Source organism: Hemiscyllium ocellatum, chromosome 3 (genome assembly GCF_020745735.1).
Source record: "Hemiscyllium ocellatum isolate sHemOce1 chromosome 3, sHemOce1.pat.X.cur, whole genome shotgun sequence".
NCBI classification, from domain to species: domain Eukaryota; kingdom Metazoa; phylum Chordata; class Chondrichthyes; order Orectolobiformes; family Hemiscylliidae; genus Hemiscyllium; species Hemiscyllium ocellatum.
The window spans coordinates 79,655,338-79,679,635 of record NC_083403.1 but is presented as its reverse complement, the minus strand read 5'-3'; the positions used below and the strand labels follow the sequence as shown (position 1 = coordinate 79,679,635).

The 24,298-nt window shown below is 38.6% G+C and overlaps 1 protein-coding gene across 1 annotated transcript in view; it reads right to left on the bottom strand.

Moving 5' to 3' along the window:
- The window catches only part of moxd1 (monooxygenase, DBH-like 1), a 91,554-nt gene that overhangs the window by 66,603 nt on the left and 653 nt on the right, over positions 1-24,298 (bottom strand). Inside the window, exons 2-4 of the mRNA XM_060821228.1 lie at positions 13,205-13,354; positions 1,510-1,677; positions 1,277-1,360 (exon numbers count right to left, since the gene is read on the bottom strand). Coding sequence (XP_060677211.1) covers positions 1,277-1,360; positions 1,510-1,677; positions 13,205-13,354 — 402 coding nt within the window. The remainder of the gene's footprint in view (positions 1-1,276; positions 1,361-1,509; positions 1,678-13,204; positions 13,355-24,298) is intronic.

Below are 24,298 nucleotides of genomic sequence, written 5' to 3'. Positions count from 1 at the left end.
CTGCTCAGCATCTCTCATTCAATCTCCCTCTTAAAATAAGGCAGGACAAAATACACCTCTTAAAGCTCCAGCATCTTCACAGGCTGTTTACTCAATTCCCTGCTAGGATGGACATACCGCTTGATAATCTGCTCCTGTCCACAGTCAAATCAAAATCACACCAAATTTGGGAGAGTACCTGACTTCCAAAATTATAAAGCCTGGGAGTTCAGATTGCCCAAGGCTTTCCTCCATCAATATCATGTGGATTTCCCTCTCATTTTCCTACTGTCTTACTCTCACCAAGGAGTAAAATTGAAACTTTGAGGTTTAGTGAAGCTCTTACATTCCAGCATTTCAAGCCTTTACCTTTGCCACTGTGACTCACTTGGAAAATACTTGTTAGCATAACCTTAATAAGTTTTAAGCACTTGGCCTTTTCTGATTTCTGCCCCCACGTCCAGCATATAGTTGTGTGGCCAGTCATGGGACTAGAGGGCTTTAGCTTCTATAGGAAAAATGTATATTCCATACTCCACTTAATATGTCATAATATTAAGTGATATTAAGCCTTTTCATGGCTTCCTTGTTCCACAACAAGAACTGAAACCATTGTCAGTATGTTTAAGAAAAGTCATGCCCTCATAGTGAAAGCTTATTACTCATTTCCAGGATCTTTTGTTTTTAAACAGTTAGCCAAAAGCTGCAATAATAATCTAACATCGAGATACCTTCAAGCGTTTTAGGAATAATTGAAGTCCAATTTCCATTTTTGTGGGATGATTTACAGACCAAAATTGTCTTTATATACAGCCCTAGTTGAATTTCTTTTTGAAGTATTTGTACTTTTAAAAAAATCTAATGCATAAACCTCAGCAATTTTCTATCAAAGGCATACATAGGAAATACTTTCAAGATCAAACATATTCTATGTAATGTGATTGTATCTGATTGACCTAAGTTCAGCATAATCAACATTTGGTTCGTAAGTATAATCTAACTTTAATTTGGTTATCCTCTGCTGACAAGTCAATTCTTCAGAAAACTACACTCCAAGCCCAAGCACTATTTGAAATCTTCCCAAACAATTCAGTGCAAGCCCTACATTCTCAAAACTTTGTGGAATAGGGACAAGTGCTAACAAAACTAAAGAAAATAGAAACTCAGATCGAAATAATACTCTCAGATTCATCCACAATTCCTTGTACTCCAACAATATGCACAACATCTAAATAGCAACTTATCTGCAGATATTAAAACTAAACATTTCTATTAAATTACAAGTTGTATTGCTTACCCTTATCACATGATGCTTTTTGGTCAGGTCTGGCAGTTTAAAGATTTGACACCAGTAGGTAGTATCCTTTTTAGGTATTGTGACCTGTCTTGAACAATAAGTCCAAAAGTTGAAACATATATATTTTCCTGTTTAAAAGTGTCTTTTTGACAACAGAAGAAAGAAAAAACAATTCATAATATTGATGTGTATTCTTCCCAGGAATGTAATCTGAGACCAGCAGCTATACTCACGTTATAATGCCTTATTTCAAATACAAGCACATCACTAGCAATAGAAGTGTCCATCACAGGGTTCAGTAAGTGAAGACTTTTCCTCCCACGGTTTGATGAATGATATTGTGGATGATCGTGCTGCACATCTTTAGGATGATATGCCCAAATCACCCTAACAGTGTTATCCTGATCACAAGGGATGAATAAAATAAAATGTTAAACCGTTAAATAATAAGTTGAATTTGTGATTATAAGTACTTGAAACAAATTGTTTGTTATTCACTGACTTCTTTAAAAATATCTAATATTACATCAGAAGAAAAATATGCCAAGACTGTTTAAGCAAGTGAAATGTGAGAATACAAGGCCAAAAACAATGGCATGGAGGGTATATTTTGTGTGGAAATAGTCTAAAAAAATTTGAGCTATGTATAGTGTTACCAAAACATCATAGCTTGTTTGTAATTAGTTATTGCACTAGCATGGGAAAGGGTAGCGGGAGAAAAAATGAAACATGACTGCAAATATACAAGTATCAAAAGCAGACAAAAGAAATTTAAGATTTGTTTTATGAAAGGATTAGTAAAACGAATTGAGTATATCTTATTCCAGACAATACAGATAGGGTAAATTCAGACTGTTATGACTGGTTAGGCAAATAAATTACGAACACAAGATCTAAATTTACAAACATTAATCATCAAAAACTTCATTTTGTTAACAGAATGTTAACATTCACCATTGTCATTTACTATATTTATCAGAGTGCTTTAAAAAAAACTTGCTTCCTTTAAATTCTCTCACGTATTGTAAAGATTAGTTGAGACCAACTCCACTTGATATCATAAACCAAAGAATGATTTAAAGTCTTAAGTTATTTTTCATGATATACTTTGAGAATCCAAAGGGTAATTACTTTGACCCTTTGTAGCCAGATGACTTATAGGCTACATTTTCCAATCAAATTTTTTGTTGATTTTAATAATCACCAATTAAAATAATTTTGCAGAGCAATTTGCCTATCACTTGTACCAAGATTGTATTAATCAATTAAAAAGAAAATTGTGACTCATGATGCACCTGCAAGAATATTCCTTTCATACTCCAAGTCAGTAATGAGTCACTTAACTTCATAAATGAGAAATGTTTCATCCATCCAGCTGTGGATTCCATGATAATTTTCAGCAATTGTTCAGTGTTAAAATTGAATAGCTTTTTCAATTGTCCAGGTCAGAGTTCTTAGTGGAGAGAGACTGGATAATTATGAATACAGGAAGATCTTTTCTTGTGCTATAGAGACAACCAAGTGTCATGGAACAAGTAAAATATAGCTCTTTCAGGGGCGAGAAAGAGATCCAGAAGAAATTACAAGACTTGAAAAGGGCACACCATATGGAAATAAAGTGAATTCAGTTGAATGGTAACTTTTATAAAATGGGCAAAGAACTTTCCTGACATAAAGTACTGCCAATGTGATAAAACTTGCTAGTCCTTGATAAAAGCTTGAAAAAGATCAATCTTTAAATATAACATATTAAACTTTGAGAATTTCAACAAGATTTTATTTAGAATGATAAATGAATAAATCACAGTCACAATCTACTATATTCCAATATAAAACCTTCACTTCAAGGGTCAAAAGAGTGTAGACTGTGTGAAAACAAAACCCTTCAATCTATAGCTCAGAAATAGGCAATTCAGGCCACAATTCAATTGCAAATCTTACATTCTGTGCAAAACTCCTCCTAGGCTTCTGCATCAGACACCCTCAACCCGCCCCTCTCCTCTCTCTCATGTGTTTATCTAACTTCCACTTAAATCAGTCTATACTGGTCATGACATTTACTTGGTAAAATATTCCACAGATTTTTCACTCTTTGGGTCTCTTTGAATAATGAATTTTCTTCTTTTTTAATCATTTTTGGTTGAGGTCAGCATACAATCCTTAAGAAAGAGGAAGCTTCAGAGGTTCCAAGGATTGAATCAATTTGGTTAGAGGAAACATTCAACTAGGTTGCTTGATGTAATTTAAAGGCTGCCACCTAGTAGGAAATATGTAGAGGAACAAACGTGCAAAGCAGTTACAAAAAGGAGTAAACATCAGAATATTTGTATGGGTAACTTTCATTACCCTTTTATCAATTGGGATAGCGGTAGTGTAAGGGACAGTGAAGGGGAGGCAGTCCCGATCATGTTCAGAATTTCCTGCAGTTGCATGTGTCCAGTTGAGCAAAATAAAAGGAACTGCTAGACCTAGTTCTGAAGAACAAAGTGGTCAAGTAGATCAAGGAATTCTGGGTAATCCAAGATGGAGGACAGGAAAAATTTCTGGCTGTAAGAGTTGCTTCTTTTTTGAGGTATTTTAGGTGTTGGAGGTGATTTCCTTGAATTCCAGGAGCAGCAATTACTGTTTTATATGCTGTTGCATGTTTTAGGAAAAAAAAGTCAAAACAACAGCAGTTTTAAAAGGGAGAAAGAGCAGACAAAGGAAGCACATGGTGAGGACAGAGAGAGAGAGAGAGAGAGAGAGAGAAAGAACCTGCAAAGTTCCACCTTTGCTATTTGAATTCATGTGTCGCTGGACATCAGAGTGCACCTGGGAAAATTAACAAACAGTGAAATTCACAACTAATCTTGGAGGAACTGTTGGGCGAAGTTCACAGCACAGAATCAGATAATTTAATTGTTGTTTTAAGTCTGTCCAAGAGTAAGGCTGCAGTAGTGAGTATAGTGGATTCTTTCTTGATTATATGTCTTTGGAGATAAGTCTCTTGATTAAACTTAAAATATAAGCCATAGCTATTAATTTAACCTGGGACAGTATTTGTAGCGGAATAAGACAGTGTTATTTTCTGGGTGTGTAGATTGTGAAAGAGAAAAAATGGCCTTTGCAGTGATATGTACTTCTTGTCAGATGTGGGTGTTTAAAGAGAGTTTAAGGGTTACTGTGGATTATATCTGCCATAAATGCTGTTGGACGCGAATCTTATCAGATCGAGTGGGTCGGTTGGAGAGACTGATAGAAGTGATGAGGAATTTGCAACAGCAACAGTATGTGATAGATGACAGTTATAGGAAGTGGGTGGTGGTGGGGGGGGGGGGGGGGGGAGTCTCAGATACAGTCACATAGATGGGTTAACTCCAGGAAGGATAAGAGAGGTAGGCAGCTAGTGCAGGAGTCTTTTGTGGATATACCCTTATAGAGGTTCATGAGGGGCATGGATAGGATAAATAGACAAAGTCTTTTCCCTGGGATCGGGGAGTCCAGAACTAGAATGCATAGGTTTAGGGTGAGAGGGGAAAGATGTAAAAGAGACCTAAGGGGCAACTTTTTCACGCAGAGGAATGAGCTGCCAGAGGACGTGGTGGAGGCTGGTACAATTGCAACATTTAAGAGGCATTTGGGTGGGTATATGAATAGGAAGGGTTTGGAGGGATATGGGCTGGGTGCTGCCAGATGGGACTAGATTGGATTGGGATATCTGGTCAGCTTGGACAGGTTGGACCGAAGGGTCTGTTTCCATGCTGTACATCTCTATGACTCTATGTCTCTATAAGTATCTGTAAAGGGAACAGTTAGGGGACAGTGATCATTTGTTTCATAAGGTTCAGAATTACAGTAGAAAATGACATTGGTCAATCCAAAGTAAGAATAATGAACAGGCAGAAAGCAGTCTTCAATGGGGCAAAGTCAGAACTGGGAGAAATAGATAAGAATGAAAGGTAATGGGAGAAAACAGTAGTTGTACAAAGGGCTCTCTTCAAAGAAGAGATGGTTTCAAAACAGCAAAAGGTATATATCCTCAAAAGGAAAAAAGGTAGAACAAACAGATCAAGAGCTCCCTGAATGACAAAGGGGATAGAAATTAAGTTAAAAGAAAAAGATTATTATGATAGGTATCATGGAGTCAACATAATTGAAGATCAAATTGAGTACAGAAGTTTCAAAGCAGAGATGAACGTGCAGAAATGAGAAGTAAAGAGAGGTTATGATACCTGCAGCTTACAAAAATAAATCTCAAAATCATCTGTAAGTATATCAGTAGTAAAAGGAGGGTACAGGGCAGTATGGGGCCAGTTACAAAGAAACAGTGGATTGAGACTTCAAGGCAAGAAGTAGGTTAGATATGTGAAACCAATACTTTGCATCTGCCTTTATCGATGTGGCAGATACTTCCCCCAGATCATGATGACAGAGGAAGCAACATGGATTCAAAATTAGCAGAGGGATAAGATAATGGAGTTCCCCATGGTATTGGGCTCCTTGCTTTTCCTGATAAGGAAATGTATATATAAATTATCCACTACAAATGTTACTCCAACCCAAAAAATATTCATTGCCAATATTTTGTTTCTTATCCCTCAGCTTAATTTTGTATCCATAATGCTTCTCTCTCACCATGGTCTTGGCAGTATCTGCCACATAAAGACAAATGAAAAACATTTTTTAAAAATCTGTCATGCCTCTTGCTTCCCAGTCTAAATCCAATAAATATAAATGATCTATATCTTGGTGAGCAGAAAGATAAATTCAAAGTTTGCAGAAAATGCAAAACTTGATAGAACTGCAAACTTTGAGGTGGACAGTATAGAACTTCAAAAAGGACATTGACAAATTGATGCAATGGATGGATAGGTGGCAGGTAAAGTTCAATATGGAGAAGTGTGAAGTCATGCACTTTATTGCAAAGAACATAAATAGACAAAGTAAAATAAAGAATTCTACTCTAAAGAGTGTGCAGGAGCAAAGAAACTTGGGTGCTTTTGTATGTAAGTGATTGAAGCTGTCAGGACAGATAGAGAGAGCTGTTAATAAAGCATATAATAATCTAGACTTCAAAAATAGGGCACAGGCTTCACTAATATGGGCACAGAATGCATGAGCAGGAAAGTTACTATGAACCTATGGATTAGACCTTAGCTAGAGCACTATGTAAGGTTCTGGACACAATACCATGGGAAGGATGTGAATGCAGTGAAGAGAGTGCAGAAGAGCTTTACAAGAATGGTTGGGGCAGTTTTCATCTACAAGGAAAAGGCTAAGTGGAGATTTGATGTAGGTTTTCAAAATCTTAAGGCTTGGACAGAACAAATAAGGAGAAACTGTTCTCACTCATAAATGGACCAAGAACCAGAGGACAGAGATTAAAAGGTTTTTGTAAAAGAACCAAATGTTAGGTGAGAAAAAAACAACTTTTTTTTCCCCCCACAGTGAGTAGTATGGGTCTGGAATGAACTACCCTGAAATATGATGGAGATCGATTCAACTGAATCCTTCAAGAGGGCATTGTTTCTATTTAAATAGTCATCCAATGTTCTAGGTTACTGGGAAAGAGCAACAGATTGCCACTAAATTAAAATGTTCGAAGACCACACGCTGAGTGTTCTGTCTCTTTATCAGGCACTGAATGACCTATGGTCAAGGGGCTGTCCTCCCATTCCCAAGCCCTCCCTCACCCAGTTCCAAGAAATAATAGGTCACCCACCTACTTCCATCTGTCATGCATGCTGATGAAAAAGGGTATGAAGCTGGAGCTGGGTTAATCCCTTAAATGAAGCAGCCCTTAAATGATCATTAGGAACACAAAGGAACTTTGGTTATCCAAATCTCGATTATCCAAAGAGGATTTCAAGGTCCACAAAAGCATTACAACAAAGATTCAATTTACCTGTACTGAAGAACACATGTAAAAAGTGAGGTCTGCAGATGCTGGAGATCAGAGCTGAAAATGTGTTGCTGGTTAAAGCGCAGCAGGTCAGGCAGCATCCAAGGAACAGGAAATTCGACGTTTCGGGCCAGAGCCCCTCATCAGGCTCTTCCTGATGAAGGGCTCTGGCCCGAAACGTCGAATTTCCTGTTCCTTGGATGCTGCCTGACCTGCTGCGCTTTAACCAGCAACACATTTTCAGCTCTGAAGAACATGTGAAAATGGTGGCAAAAACACAGAAACACAAGCAGCTCAAGCATCAGCGAATGGATGTTGTTTTAGGTAAAGGTTGTTACACAGCCCTTTACAAAAGTAAGTGTTTTACAGTATTCCAGGCAATTTTACCGGGCTGTTCATTAAACAAAAAAGGCTGTAAATGCATGCGCAAGGCAGAGCTTCTGTCTTTCTATCGCAAGACAGAGTTCCTGGAAACTGATACTGTAAACAGTCTTGCGATTGTAGAAGCTGTTCATTAACTTGTTTAATGCCGGATTTCATTCTAAAGGTTTAGTTCTTATCATTTTAACCTGTCACTTGTAGACTGCAAATATGGCAGACTCATTAAAATTATAGATTTAAACAAATTCTGCAGTAGAGCACAGTATTAAATCAGTATGGCTTCCGTTGTTTAGGTAAAATTGATTATCTGAATAATCAATTATATGATCAAAATAGTGCCCGTCCATCTCGTTCAGATAATTGAGGTTCTTCTGTGTACCTGTAAGCGTCAGTTCCCGGATTATATTTCAGAGAACTTGGTAGGGTTCATGAATGCCTTGACTCTGCCTAATTAATTATGTTCCCTTCCCATCTCCAAGCTTATCACTGCAATTACAGAATGTTTCAGGTCAACTACTTTGCTTCTGCTCTTCTATTCAAGTGATCAGCTGAACACCCCAGCTACAATAGACGAATTTCTGTTTTTTTTTTAAATCAGAACTAGAAATCGTATTCGGGTGGCAAACACTAATGAGAGGACAAAGCAGCATCCGATATGGGGGTAAACCCACATGCGAGGAGGACCAAGAGACAGTCTGCCATGACTGTATACTTAGGATTGAAAGGGTTCAGGGAGCATAAAAGCAAAAGTTGCAAGACAACTTACATCCAAAGCATCGATTTCTCCACCTCCTAATGCTGCTTGGCCTGCTGTGTACATCCAGCCTCCTGCTTCTGGATTCCAGCATCTGCAGGTTTTTTTTGCCTCTAACCAAAAGATCTTGGCACAAAGCTTATTAAACTAGCTTGCCTGATTCACTAATGTTGACACAGGCTCATACATGTCAGCACAAGAGTTTATCACTGACATTGTCATGCGTGTAATAGTTGAAGAGCTGATTTTTAACATACATTGCTAGTGGTACAAAAGAACTAATACCCAATAGCAATCAACAACGCCCACTCAACTGTCACAAATTCAGGTAGGAATCTATTGCAGTGCCAATAAGAGAAAGCATCTGTTTACTTAAATACAAGTTCTATTAAACTTGTAGCTTGGAAAACAAGCATTCATCTGTATGCGTGTCGCTGGAGTGGAATTTCTTGTCACCCTAAAATGACATGATTTTATTTGTAGGCCAGATAGCCAGATGAGGCCTAGTAATAGGCTGAACTCTGGGAAATCCTGTATTCCAAAAATACTCCATAGTGTCCCATTATTTTGCTGTCAATCTTCCAGGAAAAAAGTTTTGGACCTGATAAATGACATACTTGCCAGCTGCTTACTACATTTGTGCTTTATGGATTGACTGAGTTAGCTTGGAGAAAGGTCAGAGGCACAACACTTCCGTTTGCTAATCACCACTGCAGCCAATGGTGAGCCTACTCTCGCTGATAATTTTATATGCTTGAAAGAAAACACAACACAAACTAATTTTTTTTCTCTCTACAGATTATTATATGACTTACTTATTTAACATCCACAGTAGGTACTAGATACAAAACTAGAGAAATCATGTTATGCTTGAATAAAATTGATGCAAATCTATTGCTTGGCCTCAGACTGGCATCAAGGTAAAGATCAAGTCAAATCCAAACATTTATCCTGTTTATTCCAAAATATATTTTATTTATCAGTTTTAAAAATATATTCATTTTAATTTTTTTGGACTCAGTCACTTTTTAAGAAGATGTATATCAGGAAATGAAATTAATCCAGAGAAAAAATATATTATTTAGTGGCCTAGATAAGAAGAAGAATTGTTCTCTGAAACATAGAGCTGGATTTTATGCTCCCCACCAGCTTGCAAATTCCAGTAGATGGCCATCCTGCTGTTTACCTGCTCACGTCCACATCCATCTCAGACTTTAAGGGATAATAGTCCGTCGGTATCAGTCAGATCATCCTTCAACCTATTGACACCTTAAAATAGCTCCTCGACACGTCAGCTCACCAGCAGTGGCATTTTATCCATGACAAGAGATAAGCAAATGCCAGTTGGAAAGAGCAGCTGCTTTGATGGTATGGGCTCATGTTGGGGATAATACCTTGTAGCTTCTGCCTCATCGGAGGTAGCCCCCTCCCCACACCCACATTTAACACTCCCTGTCTCCTCAAACACTGTGCCTCACTCACTTTTATTTTGTTCAAATTTAAACAGTAAATAGTTCACAGTACAGTGCACTCCCTTTATTGGAACCAGCTTAATCAAAAAACTAAATGTACAGTCATATTCCACAAATGACATGTATTGATGGTTATAATGGTGTCAGAGATATTCATTTTGTCGGAGAAGAAACAATGTTGCCTTGTATTTACTCTGTTGCATGTTCATGTTAGTGTCGAGGGTTTTTTTCTGTACTTACTGCTCTGTGGGACATGACTGAATTTGCAGAATCAGCTGGCCCTCCCTTCTCTTCCTTCTAAAGAAGCTCATCTGGGACTACATTCAGAAGGAAGGATTGCTATTTTTACATTCAGAGCTGAAAATGTGTTGCTGGTTAAAGCACAGCAGGTCAGGCAGCATCCAAGGAACAGGAAATTCGACATTCAACCATACTAGGTGCTGGTGAGACCTTAGCGGAGTAGTGTGAGCAGTTTTGATCCCTTTATTTAACGAAAGATATTATTTCATTGGAGACAGTTCAGAGAAGGTTCACAAGGACGATCCCTGGTGTAGGGGAATTGTTGTATGAGTGAGCAAAAATTAAATAGGTTGCGATTCTACTCACTGGAATGTTCTCATTGAAACATATAGGATTCTTAATGGGCTTGACAGAGTGAATGCTGGGAAGATATTTTCCTCATGGGAGAGTCTAGGAGTAAGCGACATAGTCTCAGAATAAGGGGGGACCAAATGAAGCCTGAGCTGAGGATGAATTTCCTTTGAGGGCTGAGATTCTTTGGAACTCCTCACCTCAGAGAGCTGTGGGAGCAGAGTCCTTGTGTCCAGTTGAGGATGAGATAGACAGATTCTTCATCAGTGAATGAAATCAGGGAATATGGAAAAGGACGGGAAAGTGGGTTTGAGGAATGTCAGATCAGCCTTGATCCTATCGAACTGTGGAGTAAGCTCGAGGGGCTATTCCTATTTCTTATGGTCATAAGGAATAATGAAAATTTATAGGTGATAAAATCTGGTTTTCTACTGTAGTCCATGTAATAAATACCAGAGACCAGAGTTGTTATTGAAACAGGTGTTTGAGAAATCTATTAACAAGTAATTATGTTACTTCTCAAACTTGCATATACTCTGGGATCTAAACTTTCGAATGTTACTACAGGGCGACTCCATATCTGCGGAATTATTTTCCGCAGTTTCAGTTACCCGCAGTTTACTGCAGCCCAAACATATTATATGGAATATTCCAGAACCAGGACCAGGGGTCTGCTGGGGAGGTAAATTTCCTATTGAAATGAGTGGGTTCGCTCCTATCCGCAGTTTTAGGCATCTGCAGTAGGTCTTGGAAATTATCCCCTGCAGGTACGGGGTGGGGGGACTACTGTATTAAATTATATAGACAGTTGACTGACTAATTGACTCAGGCAAATCAATTCATTGATGAAACATTTGACCGTCCAGAGCAAGATGCTGACCTTTTATACTAAAACATCATTTGTCACTATCTTTAACCTATAGTAACTTACTGGAAAAACAACAAACTGAAAATCCTATAAAGGATTCCATAAGCCAACAATCAAGATAGACAAGACTTATGGACAGCACCGTTGTCATCCTATAGGCACCCCATTTTATGACTTATCATTCCCACTACCGCTCTGGTAACACTAACCCTAACACTGCTCTTAACACTCTTCCATGTCCCCGATTCCACCCTCCATCCTCTTTTGGAACCCTTTTACACTCTTTTATGCACCTGGATCCCAAACTGTCAACCTTCACATCCACCATCAAGCCCTCACCAGATTTGCATGAGCCTCTACGCAGGTGACTATTTTTCTGCAACCCGCCCTTCTGCCAGTGTTGAACAGGAAAATGACTGATCTCAGACAGCTCTGCACAAAGCCACAAACAAACAGATGCCACAAGATTTTCAAGCACTACTGATTTTACATTGGTGGTAATAAGTAACCTACAAAGCTTTATACTAATGGTTATTCAATGTATGCAATTGCACTAGGAGTACGAACCTACCACATGGGGAGAGAAAGCAGGAGAATGAGTGCAAGACTAACTTCAGGAAGTGGTTTAGAAAAATAGAAAAATGATATGAAGGTGCATGGGAGTGGTGTACTGGCCCCTTACAGTAACCACATATTAGATATTAGCTTAAAAAAAGGAATAATGAGAGTTTGCCAAAAGTACAGCAACAATTTTAATCTAAATAGAAACTTGAAAAAGTCAGATGGGAAAAGAAAGCCTAGATGAGGTATTCTTAGAATATTTTCACAATAAGTTTTCAAAATAGCAAGTTCTGAACGTGACCAAAACGTAGGATATACTAGACCTGGCATGATTATGAGATGAGACTAATTAACAACTTCATAGTAAATAGGTAGCTGCGACCATAAGACGATCACATTTTGCATTCTGTTTGAGAGTTGGGAGAGAGCGCGGTTAGAGAGTCTGAAACTAGCATTTTAAAATTAAATAAGGCAATTATGAGGTCATGAAGACCAAGCTGAGTAAAATGAATCAGTAATTTAAGTTAAAGGTAGGTCAAGAAGGAAGCAATAGCAGGCATTTTTTGAACAGATTCTGACAGGGAGTCATTTTGGACTCAAAATGTTAATTCTGTTCTCTTCCTACAGATGCTGACAGACTTGCTGAGTGTCTGCAGATCATTATTTTTATTCTAAATCACCAGCGTTTGCAGTACTTTGTTTTTTTACTTAAGTGGTTAATGAGAGAATTGATTCATTTTTACAAAACTTCCTTAATTTGGGTAGGTCCCATTTAATGGCAAGGTAACAAATGTCATTTAATTCTTCAGAAAGGCTTAATATCTGTCAAAGTGAAATGTTAGAAGCTATTATCACAGATGTAACTGCAGGAAACTCAAATAGCGGATTGTCTTAGGAGGAAAGATTGGTTAAATCAGCCTTATATCCACAGGAGTTTAAAGGAACACGGGGCAAGTTCATTGAAACATAATTTCCTGACAGGAAAGATATGGAGAGGATGTTTCCTGTTCTGGGAGAATCAAGAAATTAGGGGTCACTTTTTTTAAAAAAAATCAACAAATGCTCATTCAAAACTGAGAAAAGTAAAAAAAAATTCTAACAGAATCGTGAGACTTTGAAACTCTGCTTCTATCACCTTTTCAAGACGAATGTCCTCGAATATTTCTAAGGCTAATGTGTCTGGCATCTTGTCTGGCAAAAAATTTAAAGTATATCAGGAGCAGGCAGGCAAGTAAATTGAGGTTTCAGTCACATCAATCATTGATCTTTTTGAATTTTGGAGGAAGTTAGAGACAAAGAACAGCCTACCCATTCAGATGCAACTACTTTAAATGGGAATCTCTGGTACAAAAAAAATATAAAATCTTGTCAACAATTTCCCATTGGTGGGATAGATAAAAATTAGAATAAAATATGTTACCGTGATAATCTTGTCTTTGTTATCACATGAATTCAGATATCGTGAGAAAGCAATAATCGTGTGAGTTTTGTTTTCCATGCCGTACTCAAGGCGATAATCCTGTTGGTGGTCTTCATTCAGTTTTCCCTCAAAGTTCAAAGTGTTATAATCCTGTTAAAATATAAATGAGGGTTGCAGTATGAAGAATTAATTCAGTAAGATTTCACATTTCAGACAAAAATCACTGATTATGCTGCAGTTTTATAATAATGTAAGCCAATTCTTCTGATAGTTCCTTAAAAGGCTAAGGCATGTGCAGGAATACTTTAATACACAGAGGTTTATGTGCTGCATCTGTTACATGGGTCTGGCTGACCAGGATGCTCTCCCGCTCTTACTGTTGGCTGTAGGTGTAAAGGGAGACTCCATAAATAGTTAAATCAACCTGTGTGATCCTATCATGTTGACATCTACCCAGACGTTCTGTGGCAGTTTGAATCCAATGCTTATGGTTCAGAAGCAGAGTCACTACCCACCATGGCACCCAAGTGAATTTAACTCAAGTGAATATTTTTATAGAATCTCTACAAATAGAATTATTTTTTATTGAATCCCTACAGTGTGGAAACTGGCCCTTTGGCCCAACAAGTCCACACCAATCCTTTGAAAAGAAACAACCCATAACCTTCCCCCAATATTTACCCTAACTAATGCACCAAACCTTCACATCCCTGAACATTATGGGGCAATTTCACATGGCCAATTCACCTAACGTACATATCTTTGGATTATGGGGGAAACCGGAGCAGTCAGAGGAAACCCATGCAGACATGGGGTGAATGTGCAAACTCCACACAGACGGTTGCCCAAGGCTGGAATTGAACCCGGGTCCCTGGCAGTGTGAGGCAGCAGTGCTAACAACTGAGCCACCATGCCACAAAACATGGATAATTAAGCTAACCTGTGTTTTCAGGGTCTAGTCTTTTGTTAGTTACTTTAATTGATCTACTTGGACATACTGTGACACTGCTCCAAGGCAGATGGAACGTGAACCAGAGTCTATTGGCTTCGAGATAGGGAGATTATTATTGCACAACGAGACCTTTGGTATGTTGTGCAGGAGTTCCTATTCATTAGGATTAACTGGACAGAACATCATGGATTGAATGTTTGAAGCATCAACTTCTTGTAAGTATTGGTGGGTTTACCCATATGCTATTGAATTGCTGGTCAGTGTGGGAATTTCAAAAGCATAACATGGAGATAGAGAAGTTTAGTAATACAAAGCACCTGAAAGGGGAACTAAAGAGGTCTTTTATTGTCCCAATCAACTTATTCTCAGGTTACCTCATTTCCCATAACTGTAAAGCCAAGATTGGATTGCAGCAGCTGGTAAGATTGGGAAAGAGAGAGGGAATAACGAGTGGCTTGGCAAGCCCACAATCATTTGCCTCTGTGGTATTTTGTTCAGGACAGGGAAAGGGGAGATGGTCCTCTCACCCAGAAACCAATTGAGCCATTTTGGTGAGCAATTAACAAGCTCTTTGCACCGTTGGCAAGTAGAATCTCCACCATGTATGGCACAACACCGAGTGAAGCCTGGCAGATTCCCTCTGGATTTGAGGTGCGGCACTTTCCTAATACAGCACTCTTGTTTCTGCAGTTGGGTTCCCAAACAGCAACACACACCCCCAGTGCCATCACAAACTATCTTCATTCCTTTGGCTGGACATATCTGACTCATCTCATATTGAGGGCTGTAATTACTGATACATACCCTCAGTTGAGTACTGTCCCTGTACTGGGGACAGTGATCCCGATGCTAATTCAGAAGCAGACTCACTCTTAAAAAAGGGATGAGATCCCAGATGCAGTTCATTTGTTATAAAACAGTCCAGAAATCTAGTTAGAGTGGAATTGCACCTATGTTAGAGTCCCTTATCAGATCCACAACTTCCCTGAAAAAGGCCAACACCATAACTGTTAGTTTGAGAGCAGAAAGACGTAAAACTCAATTTGTGAATCAAATACTTCTCCTAGATAAAAATTCCGTAATGTGATTATAATAATGCTGGTTAATGTAAGAACTACGTAAGTGAAAAACAGAGCTCTCTGATACAATATGCACTGCTGATTGCACAACATTGCATTTGGCACTCAATCGCATTGAAAATGAAATAGGGTCTTTGTACAAATGCTGGACAATAGTTAGGTTTGGGCTGATAAATTACATTAAACATTCCGCTGCACAACTGCCAAACATTAGCTACCTCTAACAAGAAAGGACCCAAGCAAGCCCTTCGATACTCAATGACTGAATCCTCATCATTCAACATTCTGGAATCACAAATTGACCAGAAACTGAACAGAATTAGCCACATAAGTACTGTGGCTACAAAAACAGGAAAGAAGCTGAGAATTCTGCAGTGAGTAATCATGTTCTGATACCACGGAGCCTGTCCTCGTTTACAGATATGATGAAAAATTCTACACTCCACCTGCCTCGATCGACGAAGGCAGCTCAATACAATCTGGGCCAAAGCAATCTGCTTTGTCAGGACACCAACCACCATCTTGAACCATTCTATCTACCACTGACTCATTGTTGCAGCGGTGTTTAGTGCACAAACATCCCAAGCTTTTTCAACAGAACTTTTTCAACAGTACTTGCAACCTCTACCACCAAGATGGATAACATCAGCAAAACGCCATCATCTTCAAGTTCCCCTCCAAGCCTTACAATATTTTAACTTGGAGCAGTACCACAGTACCTTCAGAACCTGGACTGGAACTCAGTTCAGTCGTTGTATGTATACCAGGTAAACTACAAAGATTCAAGGTGTCAGCTCACAACCACTACCCTCTCAGGAGAACCTAATGACAGGCAACAAAAGCTGACCTTGCAATTGATGCCAAAAATCTATTATTAGATTAGATTACTTACAGTGTCGAAACAGGCCCTTCGGCCCAACAAGTCCACACCGACCCGCCGAAGCGCAACCCACCCATACCCTTACATTTACCCCTTACCTAACACTACGGGCAATTTAGCATGGCCAATTCACCTAACCCGCACATCTTTGGACTGTGGGAGGAAACCGGAGCACCCGGAGGAAACCCACGCAGACACGGGGAGAACATGCAAACTCCACACATTCAGTTGCCTGAGTCGGGAATTGAACCCGGGTCTCAGGCGCTGTGAGGCAGCAGTGCTAACCACTGTGCTGCCCACAAATTATATTTTGTAAACAATTTTTTTTTAATGAAACAAAAAAGTTTGTGGTTGCTGACTTGCTCATTGAGCTAGTAAGATTGTTCGCAGACATTTTGTCACTATTTTAGGTAACACCATCAGTGCACCTCCACTGAAGCATTGAAGTTCTGTCCCATTTTGCTATTTATATGTCTGGGTCTACTGGTGTTGGTGGTGTCATTTCCAGTTTTGTTGCTGGTTCTGTTTCTTAGTGTGTTTGTACTGGGATGGACCCCATCCACCAACCACTAAGAAACAAATCCAACAGCAAAACTGGAAATGACACAAACTCTAACACCAGTAGATCCAGACATATAAATAGCAAGTGGGACAGAATGCCAATGCTTCACTAGAGGTGCACTGATGATGTTATCTAGAATGGCAACGATACGCCTGTGAATAAACTTACCAGCTCAGCGAGAAAGTCAACAATCTCCTTCACAACCTGAGCTACAAATCTTCCCAAATACTCTGAACAAACAAGTTTGCCTGATGTGTGTATTTTGGGGTGCAGGCTTCACACTTTACTGTTTTGTTTGGAGGGAATGTGTATGCCATCTATACGTATATATATTTTAAAAAAGTCATTTCTGCTGTTGAAATGCTTAGCTCTGGGAAGATTTTAGCTGTCTGCTAGTTGGTTCACCACATTCCTATACACATATATATGTCAAAGGCAAAAATGTCCTAAAACCAAAGCAGGAAATTGTAGATGGATGAATTTATTATATATTTGGCTCTGTTCTTCTAAAAGCTGTTTTCCAAACAACTCCTTAAATAACAATTGTCTTTTCTTTGTAAATGTCAATACTCAAGAAAAAAAAACATTTATATTCTAACAGATAATTTATAATTGCATCTATCAATGAAATTTGACTTTTCTGTGGAGTACGTTATTTCATGATTTTGTTTTCATGCAAATGCAATTTTGTTCATTGGGACAATTATTAAAAAAAACATTGCAATTAAAAAGATTCTAGCTTGACCAACACAAGTGTGTTTTGGCCACCATCTGAAATTTTCAAAGTTTATACAAAAGAACCATTTTTCAACTCAAGGTAAGTTCTTTAAAATTAGACCTTCTTCTATGTGAGACATAGAATGCAAGTATTTGTTTTCCTTTAGTTTTTAAATTCCTAACCTTTCTTTTTCTGCTTTATTTCTTTCAATCTGACCATATTACTACTTGGGAATCATTCCACATTCCTCCTTTTTGATCAATATTTATGACTGCCTACTGTATATTATGTACTTCGCTATTTTACATACAGATACTAAGAATCAACGTTAACTCTTAGCTGCTTTATCTTGAAAATTTTCAGTGATCAAAAATATTGCATTTGATCAATATTTATGAGTAACCAGTACTTTTATAATTCACATATGTTACTAATTATAAATATGGTCTGCCTGGTTAAATTAAGCTGTACCATCATAAGGGAGATGTGGTCTTAATTTGTTTGTAAGAAGAGACATTTTTAAATGAAAATGGTTAAGATTTTGTCTGATGTCACTTATTTTGACTAAGTGGCAGTTAAACACATCAAAAACATTTCAGAGTTGCTCCCAATCTGTTGCCAGTCTTTAACAGCCACAATTCAGAACTGTCTCTGAAAATCAGTATTGCAAGTTCATTAACACCTATATATTTGTGCAGACTGCCCAATTCTGCACTTTGTGTTTTACCTGCAGAACTGAATATGGATTCCTTTTTAAAGTTTTGCTCAGAAAATGTCTTTCCATTCAGAACAGCAAACTACGCAAATTCCACATACTTTTTTAAAAGAACAATCTCATCTCTAAATACAAAAATGGTATGGTAATATGACATTTTTTAAAGTTTTATCAGGGTAGTCAGATGGACATAATATATGAAGAGCCTTTACAAATAATGGACTGACTTTAATGGCTGCAGTAATAGCTCTGAATGAGGGTCAGAAAGCCAGGTGCAACTCCACCTTGGGCATTTCTGGAAGCCCAGACACAATTCTGTGCATAACAGATACCCAGAGATCCATTGAGGAAAGAGAGGAGACTTTCAAAGGATGGTGACCCTTGCTGTCAGAGAGGTCCTCTTTGGCTTCACAAAGCAGGGCCCCGCTCTCTAGCGATCCCAATTCCTGCTTTCATTGGGCAGCCTTCTTACATGGCTTAGTGCCAACCCACTGCTGACATTTTACCAGCAGTGGAAATGAGCCTCTTGATTGGCATTTAATTGCCTCCTACAGGCCTCAATTGGTCCCCAGACAGAAAAGCAGATTTTAAATTTCCCCAACCAAATAGTTTGCAAAGAGTCAGGGAGGCAACAGAACAGACACCTGACCTGTCACCTTTTCTTCTGATTCTATGGCATTATGCTCCCAGACAATCCGCCAAGGGTGCACTTCAATTCTATCTAATGTTTCTCGGAAAATACTGTTGTTTCATACAACATATCAGATAATTGTACAATTGAAATAGTTAAAATACTGAAATAGTTAAAATTTCAAACAATTACTACTCCTTTTCTAACTTGTTCCTTAGCAGTTTTTACGGCCTCACCATCCCCCTACCAATTTGTCACTTTAATCTCCTCTAGTCACACAATCGTCTGAGATATCTATACTTCTCAAATTTTGGCCTCTGACCAAAGAATTTACTGCTAGCAGTCATACCTTCATTGCTTAGGACTCTAGAATTCACTTCTTAAAGCTCTCCATCTTTTAAACTTCTCTTTCCTCCTTTCAAATCATCCTTAAAATCTCATTCTTGGACTGAATCTTTGGCTTATGTCCCAATATGTGACTCAGTGAGACATACTGATTGATTGTGCTCCTGTGAAGTGGCTTGGGAAGTTTTACTAACATAAAAAGACAATGCTTCAGATGTTGAGGGGTTTGTAATGGGGAACGATGACAAGCAACAACTTATTCATATAGCAGTTTAAACACAATTAACCATGTCTAGGTGGTTCAAAGGTGTTATAAAATATGGTGTGATACTGAACTGTTGACGTTATCTTTCTGAATCAAAATGCACGTTAGAATGTTATTGAAATCTAGACCACCATAGAAATCCTAAAACTATGGTCTGTCATTCACACAATGTTTGATTTAAACTTTCTCCACCCCTGCCAATCTCCAGTTGCATTATGGCGATCAGTGATATCAATTGGTGTGGTGGAAACTTCCCTTTTTACTCCTATTATTATGATAGAGTAGGCCTTGTTCATTGGAATATATGTGTTTTTTAAATGGAAATTTCACTAATAACTACTGCTAAACATCAATCTGGTTCAAAAAAATAAAGAAAATGGCATGTTGTTAGATGTCTCCATTATAATTAGGGTTGTTAAATAACTTCAAAATATATTAAATATCATGAACAACCTTTAAAAATGTTTTCAGATTGTCCCCCATATGCATTTGCTTTTCTTATTTCACCCTTTAAAATTTAAAAATTTACCTATCAATCCACTTACTTAATGAGATTAGTTGCTTTGAAATCTCAATGTGCCCACCGTCACTCAATGCTGGCATCCTCCATCAAATTACATTGCACTTCATAGCACATTGAGATAAATTAGTTTTTTACCACAGCTATTACTAAATTTCTGTCACTAATGACTGCATATTATGAGTTAACTTATAAAAAAGCAAAATGTTCTTTTGCAAAGTACCTGAATGCCTGCTGTTTGGATTTTCACCTCTAAAGTTTTGTGATGCTTCTATACTTTCTCTGGGAGAACTTCCATACTACTCAATACTTTATTAATACATCCTAGTATGCATGATCAAAGGCATAGCCCTATCTTAAATAGTAATTCCCAATTCTAAACTGTAATCAATCTCTGCTTTACTCCCAAATAGTCCTGAACCATTAGACCCAGTGGCTCTCTATTATCTTGTGGTTTGTTTCAACAAGTTAAGACTTTCTGAGCTTGTGAGTCATCTGAGGTGAAACTTCTACAACAGGTGATAAACACATCAAGCAATTTCAGCATGCGGGCTCATGCCTAAAGCTCATCTGCTCCAACTGCTTGTACTTTCCTTTCTTCTTTCACTGCTTCTTTTTTCTTTCTTTAATCTACTTACTTTCTGTGGAGAGTGATTTTGTGTAGCATGAAAGAGATTAGCCCGCATGGTGGGAACAGAGGTCCCGCAGCATCTGCGATGGCAGTGAAAGCAGGCACCCTGTGATCTCCCAGCACCTATGGGCGATATTGGACCAGCACGGGGAAAGAAACCCCATTGTGGTAGAGGAGGCCAGCGTGAAGGAGATCAAGCCCTTGTGGGGATTGTGAGGCCAGCATAACTAAGCACTTAAGTAGTACTATAATGTTGAACTTGTAACTTTATTTCTTTATACCTAAGATTTTGTACCTAGGTACCTTTGTACCTAAGATGGCACCAAGAATGGTGACTTCGTAAACATTTCACTGTACTCTTGTATCCCTGTACTTGAACACACATGATAATAAAACCTAATTCTAATTCTATCCATCTTCGTCAAGCACCAATCATGGCAACTAAGTAGTTTCGATCTATTATCTGGACCATAATTTGAATGGGTCATCAGTATTAATTTTTAACTGAAAACATATATGCTATTTTATGTATCAGGTGTTATTTGTAACAAACTTTCAAAATCTTCACTGTTGGGTTTTTTTATTATAATAGCACAGTTTACATGTTGAGTATAATAACTCCACCAAAAGAAATGAAGCTATGCAATAAAAAGTCTAAAGTATCCTTGTTGAGGTATACTATAAGTGGAATCCATATTCAAAGCATGATTCTGAGTTCTATGCTTCATTTCTCTTACATTAAAATAAGAAAAAAAGTATATATTTTACAAACATTGGCTGGAAGATCCAGCCAAACTTAAAGTTCACTGAGAACAAAAAATACAAAATAATCTGCTCTGGCAGGTGGTTGGACTCTGAGTTAGGCAATTATGTGGTCACCATCCAACCATCCATCCATTGCCCATACCAAGAGCTGTCAGGCCAATCAAAGCAATAGGAGTGGTTAGCACAGTAGGCTGGTTGGCTGGTTTATGATGCACAGTAAACTTCAATTCCCACAATGGCTGAGGTTACCATGAAGGTCTTCCCTTCTCAACCTGTCCCCTTGCCGCAGGTGTGGTGTCTCTCTGTCTGTCTCTCTCTCGCGCTCTCTCTCTCTCTCTCCCTCTCAAATCAAGAGATGGTGCCTCTGTGGTGGCATTACCTTAGTTTTTATTGGCCAGCACAGCCTTGTTCTTCTTCAAAGTACTGACAAGTCTGGTGTCTCAAAGAGAACAAATAGGTTTTTTGGGGGGCAGTGGGGGAGGGGTGTGGTTGAGGGAATCAGGACCAGAAAGATCTGGTAATGATAGAGTGAGCTGGTGGCTCCATTACGGTGAGCAGCCGTTAATACCTTCCAAGAAAAAAACATCTTCAGGAACTCAAATCAGATTTCAAATTTGCAATTTGTCAGCCAATTTGAATGCATTAAAAAGGACAAATGCTTGTCATATTGGCCAACAGTAGTAATAGCTTCTCCCCAGCCTAAAATGAGCAACATTTCCTGCTGTTTAACAGTATTTCAACTTTTGATTTGTCTCCGAACTTTACTGCAGCACCCCACCTGCTCAATAGCTCTATGCACTCAGAAGTATAATTTGTTGACAGGAAAATGAGCAACATTTAAGCACCAGCTTCACACTACTTATAATGATTATACATTTCTCTAGACCCTCTGTTCAATTAGATTTATTGAGTGGACTCACCTATCCTGCTGGAATGGTGGGGGCCATTTGTTGTTTTGAAATCGATTTGATTAATAAATGTATGAGCTTTGCCAAGCCTCTTTGGCAGAGTGTTGGCATCATCATCCAGCTACATTGCAAACAACTTGGGAGTTCACAGCCATGGGCAAAATTCAGTCACCTGCTCCTCTTGCGTAATGATCTTTCTTTGAGAAGACTGCAGAATCCAAACTTTCTGAGGCACTTTGCTCAGACATGTAGATGCAACTCAGCCTTTATCTGTGGTGAAGGCAGAGCCTCCTGAAAGATGAAGCTCTCTTTTTGGTTCCGATGTCCCATAGATGTGCACCCCTCATCCCCCAACCACCAGCACCACGGATACCCACCCACACCACACCCCCAGTATTGCTGTTGAGAAGGCTGTGGCTATTGCTTGACTTGTTGCTTCTTTTACAGAGGCTGCTGATCTGGCTTAGGCTGTTCCTCTTCCTCAGAACACCAGCCCACCGCAAGTTCAGTATTTGTCAGTTGCATAGAGGTCTTGCAGGCAAGTAGTTGAGAGATTGAGCACAATAGACACTACGCCACTTGAAAGTCACCGGAGAAAGTTGATGATTCAGAAGTGATCAGTGAATTCAGGACAAACGAACCACTTCTTTCAAGACTACTCTTTGATGTTACCTAACCACAGGCCTGCCACTTTAAACAGTTGTTTAGCAAGTTTTAAGTCATTAGCAATTTCTTGCTGTGCATTCATCTCCTCTAACCTGGAGAGATAATAAAGCACTGTAGAACTTTGCATTGACTCATAACAGTCAGAATACAGCTTTAAAGGGATTCATTTAGCTTTTTTTCTAAAACGTTTCCCAACAGATGTACAATAATTCTCTGTTGGCCTTGAACTCATCCCAATGAATGCTGGAAGTAGGCAAGATGGCATCTGGATCCTGACCCAACATCAATTGCAGGAGATTTAACTGCCTGCGCTCATCCAGACCTGCCTCCCCCCAGCACCCCAAGTCCCCAGTACTACTATCACTAACCTCTCTGACTGAAGTGGAAACATCCTCAAACCAAAATTCAGGTCCTCCTCTTCCTTGAACAGGGCAATTTCCCAGGATAAATGTGCTCTCCTCTTCCTTTCCTCTCCTCTCGTCCCAGTTAATCTCCTACCACCAAACTCTGCCTGACTCAAATACTTAACTTTTCCTTCAGGTCTCCTTGCAAATCAGGAGATGGATTTGTATTCATATTTTCCAGACAAATCATAGCCAATAAACTACATGCTAAGTCATCAAAACCAATCTCTTGGACTCCAAGATAATCAGCCAAAATAATTTGCTTTTCTTGGAATGTGTAAATCAGACAGATATAATCCAGGTTTCAATGACAGTTCATAAACAGCTTCAAAGTGCAATCACATCAGTGCATCTTTACACAAATAATCACTGCTCTCCAACACCTTGTGAAACACATGGAGACATTCTGATTTGATGTTGTAACATCACACAACATTGACAGGCAAACTAACCTCCTCATCCATTGCCCATCTTTATTCAGTTCAGGCTAACTTGTTTTGCAAATATGTTTATTACCAATAGCCATTTGTAAAATCTTTGAAAGCTGGCAAGGCCATTAAGTGATATCGCTTAAGTTCTTCATTCTACCTGCTGAATTGAATTACAACTACCAAGACTTGATTGTGTCTTTTGAATGTAAAATGTCATTCAGCATGATTTGTGGAATAATATATTATTTTAAAAAAAACAATTGAGCATGGAAATCTGGAAAATTCAGGGATATGTTTAATTGCCTGGATTTCTTCTGTTCTCAAGCTCTTAAATCATAAAGTCAATAAAAATCTTTTTCTCCAATAACTCAAATAAAAATGGCAAGTTTACAAGACCACTACACGGAACTTCATAACACACGAAACTTTGTGGAGGAGTGGGCCAGAATTAAAAAGTTCTTAATTAGATTATTGGTGAGATGCAATTTCTTAAAATATCTGATCTCTTGATTTTTAAGTTACCATCAATTCATCTGGCTCACCAATCAGCCAACTCGAAGTCGATTTTTCACTGTAGATAGTCATGGAAATTCGGATTTTTGTCACACATATTTACTGATCA